Here is a 9028-nt window from a genome sequence, read left to right as displayed (position 1 = left end):
CTTTATTTTACCATCCATTAGAAACCAATTCTTTTAAACACTCTTTTACAATATCATTCCTAAATATTAACTAATTTTGTTAATCTCAATCCTTATCTTATCAAGTTATTCTTTCAACGCCAGTCAATACAATACCTTCTAATAATTTTAGAATCAAAATCAATATTGGACAAACAAACTAGCAGGAAGCTGGGTTGTATGTAATTCAAATAGTACTACACAATAACATGAAATGCCATTGCAGCTACAGAGCTGAGGTTTCCAGAAAACAAACATATAATGAAAGGAATCAAGCGTTTAAAAAATAATCTACTCACTGCAATTTCTGTCACAACATCAAGGTTTTTAAGTATTGGAGGTCGCAATTGTAGCTGCATCAATCACATTTATCGCCAATTTCCCACAATATCAAGAAACAAGATGAATTCACAATTGAAATTTAAAACATTGGCAGAAACCAATTTAAGTGGAGAAAAGAAAAGGGCACATGCCATTTCACTATATACACAAATTTCATTTCACAATTTTATCCTACAAAGAGAAGGGGGAAAGAAGAAATGAAATCATGAAATCAAAATACAAACAACTAATCGGCTCACCACTTAGCTGATGCCAAGCATATTTACAGCAGGTTTTTCTACGTTGCACTCATCCAAATTTCATAGACCAGAACTATCTTAACAACCCTTCATTCATTCCCTGAAACCTACAAACCTTATTCTTCTTCATCCTATAGTCCTCTCTATCATACCAACATATCGCTCAACTTCAAAACTGGCAGGAAGTACCAAGCCTCTGTCTCTGCCTCTGACCTAAGGTTATGGATTTCCTCTTAGCAAATGCCGGATACAGCAGCTCTTGAAACTTCTCCAGAAAATTTGACCATTCATCCTCGGTCATTTCTGTCACATCCACAAAGCTTATGCTTGGAGGAAGCTGCTCATTGGCACTCTTATGACCAGATGATGTATTTGCAAAATGGCCATTATCCACCTTTCCTCCATATTTCTGCTGATTCTGGTTTTTCCCATCTAACATGGTATTTTTCAGTGACACGGAAAGTTCTGAAACAGATGGGATTTTTTCTTCAGTGGAAGAAGTAACAAATCCCTTTGGAGATTCTCCCTCAGCTTCCTCCTCTTCCTCCTCAATGCATTCATCCAATTTGGAAAGCGGGTTACGAGCATGCCCATTCCCAAGAGCAGGCTGAAAAGTTGCTCTGGTTAAGGGGTCATCTATTGCCATCTTTGGCGTAAAATCTGATCCAACTTCATCATAATAATCTATATCAAACAGAAACTCATCATCTCTCATCTCAGCCCCGGGAGACAGTTCCTCCCTGTCCCTCTCCGCCACTATCTTCCTTGCCTCCAAACAAACAACTTCAAGTTCACTGGGCTCCTCCTCACCCCTGCGGAACTCCCTAGTCATCATCTCACCAATTTCAGCGAGGCAAAGGCCATAAGCCGCAGCCTCCTTGAGGAAAATAGTGCACAGCACCAAGACTCTGAGACACGCCTCTCGGATCATCGGCAGTTCCATTCTCAGCATCTCACAATCCCGATAAGGGTCAAGATCTTCAATGTAGGCAAGCTCATCCTCTGAGAACGGAATGGAAGCCTGTGGCCAATGAATCCATTCAAAATATGGATCCTCCAAAGTTTCAGGCAGGCAGAGCCCATGATCAATGGGAATCAACTCCACCTGACCAAAACTCCCAATGCCATCAAGTTTCCTAACCAACAAGTTCCCAGCATGCCTATCGGTGTTAAGAATCCTAATGTCCAAAATCCCTATACGATGCACAGAAGCAACCGGGAAACTCGATGTCCCATGATCACTGGCATCAAAATCATGAGGAATAAACTGCTGGAAAGACGCAATCTTGCTAAACAGCCTCTTCCGCCACAAATTGTTCCCATTGACACCATCATTCACATTGAACACAGAGTGTGTGATCTTCACCAATGCAGTAGGAGGCACGTTGGCAAAATGATCATAGTCAAGAAGATAAGCAGCAACCTCTCTAAACCCAGTCTCCCCGACCCGAACAGATCGCTTCAGCCCAGGCTGCCCAAGCGCCTTGCCAACAAAACCTTTCGGGTTATTTGGGGCAAAAGGCTCCTCATCGGTTGGCTTCACAATTGCAACACTTTCCCCCTTACTGTTTCTGAAATAGTAAGCACCTCCAAGCCCACTATGCACAGGAATCGGTTCAATCCCCATCTTAATCGCCTTCATAATGTCCTTGATCATGTGCTTGATCCCATCAAGCCGGTTAGACTGTCCCAATATCTCGATAGGTCCACTTTTATCAATGTCCCTCCCCTTCGGCGACAGACACGGCGTGGAGGAGCTCCTAGGCATTAGATTATTTTTCCCCCTAGTGAGCAAAAGCGGGGTATCGTTCCGAACAGCACTAAGGTCATTCTTGAAGACCATATCCCCAAAAGTGAGATAACTCTCATCAACCGGGACATTGAGGGCAAGCTGCAGCCTCCTCTTAACAGTGTGCACATTGTCACCGCGATCCAAATCCATACCCAGCACACACCCTTTCTCCGTCTGCACGAACACGCGCCTCCGCCCCGCTGGTTGCTTCCCATGATACTCTCTCCCAAGGGGACTGCTCCTTATCACTGCCACAGCCATCTGAGTCTGCACAGGGCTGTCGAGTTTCCGAGACATCAACAGAACAACAACCACGGCACACGACAACAGCGGAAGAAAGATTCCTCTTCTTCCCTCCTCCCAAGTAGTTGTCAACTACACTGAAAGCTTTGTACCAATGTCTCACACCCTCAACGATCATTAATTTCTCACAACAACCACACCATCATCACTTCAAGTTTCGACCTAAGATATAAATCTGCAAATACAATAAGTCTAAAATTACAATTCATGAACATGAACCATACGAAAAAACACGACTAGATTCAATCTTGATTGAAACTTAATAATGATTAATAAGAAGAAAATAAAACTGTTTAGGGAACAATAATGAGTTAGGATTTTGAGGAAAAGATAGAACATACCCCTAATTAAGGGAAGGAAATTGAACGGCGTCGTTTCAGCTGAAACCAATGCGAGATCTGAACAAAAAACGGAGAGAGAGCAAAACCCCGCGAACGGTGATTTCGGAAGGGAAAGAAGAGGACAGAGTCCGAGGACGGAACCGTACGATGAGGCAACTCGTCCGAGTTGACTCGGAGGGTTTTTTCTTCTTCTTCCTCGGAACACGCAGAAGAGAGGCTTTGTTGTTGAACTTGAGAACCTTGAACTTGAACCTTCTCTCTTTCCCTTTCTATAATCTCTCTTCTTTCTTTTTTTATAAATTGTTTTTTAATCTTGTGCTTTGTATTTCTCGCTCACGCTCGAAGCGTTCCTTCTTCTTGCTTTAACCCGATGCGGGGAGTGCGGTTAGGGAACTAACCATGGTTAGAACCTGACCACTCTCGAGGAGTGGAAGGGTCTAGAACCGGGGTTCGGGGCCGTTGGATCGTGCCGCGAGATTTGCGACACGTGGGAGGGGAGTGACGTGGAGATAAGGGAGTGGAGGATGGCGTGGCAATGAGGAGTCACCGTCGAGGGAGGAGGGTTAGCGAATGGGCGAGGGGGGTTCAGCAATGTTGTGCGGTGATTTTTAGTCGCCCCACGCGTTTTTCACACGTGTGATTGTTCAATGCCGAAATTAACCTTCACTAAAATAAAATGAGTAATGGTTACATGGATAAGCATACACTTAATTCAGATTATGTAACTTTTTTCCACATCATTTACACCCACCATAATTATAAGAAATAAATTTTTTAATTCATTAAAATTAATAGAAGTGATTAAATTGAATAATTTTAATTAATAATATGAAATTTTAATTTTATTCTAAAATTATTTATGACATTAAATAGTTTAAGTGATAGTTATATTAAAAGATAATTTTTACAAAGATAAATATTAACAGTATCATATGGATTGGTTAAGAAATTAAAGTAAAAATATTTTTATTAAGAGCTTAAAAAAAATTCATTGCTTATGATTTTTTTTGTGTTCTCCTTTTATTTACACAATAAATAATTTTTTTAAATTTTTTAACTAATACCTTAAAAGATTTCATTAATAAAATCTTTTTGCAAAACCAATGAGTATCTTTTTTTTAATAGCTTAATAAATATATCTATTTTGTGGAAATAAATGTATATCATTAATTAATAGACCTTACAATTAATTAATTGGAGATAAAAGAAAAAATAACAATTATACTTCAAAGTGATTTTATATTTCTTATAATTAAAAAAATATTATCTTTTGTTCTTAATACAAAAGACTCGATGTAGTATTATAAATGTCAATCAAGATTGAATTTAATAAAATAAATTAGTTAATATCTATAAACAAGCGAATCATGTTACTCATATTCTTACAAGGACATCTAGATTCTTTTCTAGTGCACAGTTACAATAAATACGTGGTAAACCAAGGTCTTAATTCCTGCTTAAAAAATATGTGTGCATTCAGTATTTAATTTTGTTTCAAATAAAATTATCTCAAAAAAATATTTGTTAAGATTATGATTTATAACAAATAATTTAAATTTTGATATAAGATTATTTTAAATTATTGATAATATTTTGTAGAAATTATTGATAAAGTGAGATAGATAAATGATCGATTAAAATAAATGGCAAATTAAATTTTTTTTATCTATAATATTTGAATTTTTATACTTATATCATTGAGGAGTATAAAATTATTTTTTTTGTAAAATATATCATAGACAATAAAAAAGTATTGCAAACTATCCGCGAGGAGTATAAAATTAATTCTTAATATAAATATTTTTTTGAAAAATAATTCTTAATATAAATTAATACTCTAACTCATACAATATACGGATAACTTTTACGTTTTAATATTTTTATCAATACTTTTATTTTAAAGGATACTTTTATTTTAATATTTTTATTTCAAAAGATAAGAATATTTTTCAATATATTAGTTGTTTACTAAATATAATTCAAAATAAAATAAAAATTATGTAGATAATAATAGATAAGAATAAATTTAAACTTTTATAATGTTAAGAAAATTGATTACTTTAACACTTTAACATATTTTAAATAAATAAAAAATTACATGATAACATTAGATAAAGATAAGTTTAAAGTTTTTATATTGGTACAGAATTTCTTGTTTATTAATATATTATTCATTAAATTATAAGAGAAAAGAGAATTTTCTTATTTTTGAAATTGAATAAAAGATAATCCAATTGAATTAATTTCTAAATATTTTAAAAAAATAATTATTTAAAGCAAATGATAATTAATGAGGACTAAATTTATTGAATTTTAAAATTGAAAAAAATTAATTAGATCAAACAATTGGAAAAATAAAATCACACAATCAAAATTAAAAAATAACTAAAAATATCATTGAGTCAAACGAAAATAGTTTGACCAAAAAGTAAAAATAGCCCTTTTGCTTTGGGTCGTACTGTATAAGATCATGGGTTTCTATATTTGATCATTTGTACGGTTCAAATTGAACGTAAGAATTGTCATCTATATCCTGTACTTTTTATTTGGAAAATGTTTGGTGTATACACAGTATGTTATCCAATATACAAAGATCCAATATACAAAGAGTAGAAAAAAAAAACCATAGGATTTATGATATGTAAGAAAAAAAAAAAGAGATAGAGAAAAATGAAAAAATATTGGTGAGATGTATAAAATTATGAATGATTCATAACATAATATTTGACAATATTTGACATGCTCCTCGTTGAATATATTTTTTCAATGATTAAATTTATTAAAAATAATAAAATTATATGAATTTTACATCATATTTAATTATTCTCTTTCTTAATTTTATAATTTTAATAAACTTTAGCAAATTAGAAGAAAAAAATTGTAGTCCTTCTGTCGTATTTTTTTACCTATCCTTATCCCCATTACAAATTGACAGGGTATTTGGTAATACTATAAATTGATCGTACGAACTAAAGGGACAAACACAGCCACAAGATCAGACGGTTGATCTAGACGACGTCGCTTTCAATCTAACTGTTTATGCGGTCTGCAGCAGATGAGAATTGCTTCTCAGCATTGACTCACCCCTGATCGGCATGCACAAACTTTGTCCTTAATGGAAGAAACATGATGTGATGATAACATCAAACCCAAAATTGTCTGATAAATTAATCAGTTCAATTTTGATTATTTAATAATGTCCAAAAGAGAATAAATAAATGCAATAAATAAATAAATCTAACTTTGGCCCCACTTGGGTTGCTTTATTTAATTTTGGGTAGCCGGTTATGTTTCCCCATTGATGAGAATTTCCCTTCATCTCTATTATTTCCATAAATGCGTTAAAAAAATAAAAATACATTCTTTTAAGACATTTTTAACATGTTTTTATTCGTTCAAATTGTAAAAAAAAACTATTAATAAAATTTATTAAAAATTCTTTTGGTTTTGATATATTTCTATTAATAAAAAAATATAAGAGAGTGTGTTAAAAAAATAAATTGTTAACATTTCTCTTACAAATAAAAGCTATAGTATCATTCAAAAAGATAATAAAGTAATGCTATAATATAGCAAAAGCCAAAAGATAATAAAGTAGTGCTCTAAGTAATCTAATATTAGCTCTGTTTCTATTTATAAAACTTAATTACTCAATTTATTAAAATTAAGTAAAGTGATTAATTTAGTTGATAATATAAATTTATCTTAAATTTATTATTTTTTCTAAAAATATTATTGTCATTAATGTTTTTTATTTATTTTAAATATTTTTTAATATAATCTCTCTCTTATTTAATTATAAGTGTTTTAGTCTAAAAAAATAATAAATATGAGAAATATTTATGAATTAGGTCTTATAAAAGAAATGTTATATCTAATTTGAGTATTATAAATAAGAATGGATATAGGAATAAAGAGTGTATTTAGGAAAGTAAGCTGTTAGTATTTCTCTTATGATTAATATTATAAAGTATCATCTTTTCAACCCAAAAAAATAAAGGAGTATCTCATCTTATTAATCTTTTTATATATTTCTTCTACTACCGAATAAAGAAATGCTATTAAATAAAACAGTAAAATATTTAATATATAATTCAAAACATATAACACATTTATTACTTACCATTTAAGAAAAATAAGGAAAAGATATTATATAAAAGTTTAGAATTATTCTTCTCCTGCTTGCATATAAGAAACTCCGAAAAATCTTGAACAAGAAGAAGAAGCAGATTTTGCTGGTGGCACCCACCTACGCTTTATCTGTCGCATTTTTAAGTGGCGCGGGAAAAAATGTTATCAACTGTGGGCTGATTCAAGCCATGTGTGCTGAGACAAGGTATAAGTAGAAGACAAGAGTGTGCACTGGATTTCTGCCTCATTTTTGCATTGTGCATATTAAATATAACGTATTTTTATATGAGAAAATGAATTATGAAAGTAAGATAGGGACAAAAAAGAAAAAAGTAAGAAGGAAAAGGAAATACCATTGAATGAGAGATTCAATTATTATATAAAAAAATTGCAAAGTAGGTTTTAACTATCAAATCTGGACACATTTATTGTGTTTATGTAACCATGCATGGACAAATAGTAGAAATTGTTCTTTTATGAATATGCTTTATCCGTTTCAATATCAATGGCATTATAATAAGAATAAGAAATTGTTTATTTTCAATAGGAAAAATACATTTAAAATATCGTTTAATTATAATATACTATAATGTAAATATTTGTTATACTATATGATAAGTTTGCTATAGTCATATATGCATGAGATGTTTTTTTTTTATTAATTGACAGTTAATTCAACTCTTAAAAATATAAAATTACATTCATTCATTCATTAAATTATTTTTACCAAAATTCATTTATATAAACCCGTGTAATATGGAATCTAAAATTGTATTTCATTAAATGCTATAATTTTATATACATTTCATAATTTCAATAAAATATATCACTTGTTGGAGAAAAGTTAAAATTTTTAAGTATAAAGGTTATGCGGTCTTTGTGACCTTGGATGCACACACAATGCGTATGATGTTACAATAACTACTTTATCTTTTTTCTTGAAAAAAAATGGATCATTGATTTATTCTTTTTACTTATGAATTATAAATTGGAAGGTAAAAGAATGTGGAAAGGGAAAAACATAAAACTCAGTTAAAACAAAATGCTGCTTTGCGCTTTTATGAATCCTTGAAGTGTCTTTATCCTTTTCAACTCATGCAACTTGTCATCAAGGGTCCCATAAGTTAAATTTCTTAAAGTTAAAAAAATAAAAGGGAAAAAAATCACACATACGCCGATTTGTTAGAAATAGCATTGAAAATCATTCTAGATTAAATAAAAAAGGAATAATTTGTATCTTGGATTTAGAGTTGATTTTATTATTTTTAATTATTAGATGGGAAAAATTTAGACAAAAGGTTTTCAATTTTTAATTTTTTTTTAAAGTAGAGACTATATTAATCATTAATCATTTTATCACTATATATATATATATATATATATATATATATATATATATATATAAATTCAAAGAATGTATAAGTAAGAAGTTGCAAATAAATCATTTTTTTAATATATAATTGAGGAAAATGATTATACATCCAGGTATAAAATTTAATATTATTATTTAATTATAATCTATCATGTATAATAAATTTATTAATTTTTATGATAATTATTTTAAAAATCATATTAAAAATGAATTATGATTAAACGATAATATAAAAGTGGTTTACACTATATCTATCACCATTAAATTCTATATAATTATATTATATAATTATACATTATTTTGAGAAAATGTGAGGCCATGATCTACTCTTATTGTCTTAGGATTCATCTCTCTTTTTTATACTTGACACATAATAATTATATTCAGTAAAAAAAAAGTTTAATTTTCATACACTTGTAAAATGTTTATACGGTTAATTAATTAAAAATTAATTCTGTGATTTTTACGGTGGTTATTTTAAAAGAAAAAA

At 30.7% G+C, this 9028-nt stretch overlaps 1 protein-coding gene across 1 annotated transcript; it reads right to left on the bottom strand.

Annotated features, from left to right (window-relative positions):
• Window positions 1-461: 461 nt before the first annotated feature.
• On the bottom strand, window positions 462-3373 carry LOC114412541 (phosphatidylinositol 4-kinase gamma 5-like). Its single transcript, XM_028376471.1, has 2 exons — window positions 3036-3373; window positions 462-2869 (listed from the first exon to the last, which is right to left on the bottom strand). Exon 2 carries the CDS (start codon window positions 2686-2688, stop codon window positions 769-771), a length of 1920 nt encoding a protein of 639 aa, XP_028232272.1. The 5' UTR covers window positions 2689-2869; window positions 3036-3373; the 3' UTR covers window positions 462-768.
• Between the last annotated feature and the right edge of the window lie 5655 nt (window positions 3374-9028).

This window comes from Glycine soja, chromosome 1 (genome assembly GCF_004193775.1).
Source record: "Glycine soja cultivar W05 chromosome 1, ASM419377v2, whole genome shotgun sequence".
Classification (NCBI taxonomy): Eukaryota; Viridiplantae; Streptophyta; class Magnoliopsida; order Fabales; family Fabaceae; genus Glycine; species Glycine soja.
The sequence above is the reverse complement of the archived record's forward strand: the minus strand, read 5'-3'. Positions and strand labels throughout refer to the sequence as shown.

Coding starts and splice junctions, on each gene's coding strand:
- LOC114412541 (XM_028376471.1), bottom strand. CDS start 2,688: ATGTCTCGGAAACTCGACAGCCCTGTGCAGACTCAGATGGCTGTGGCA.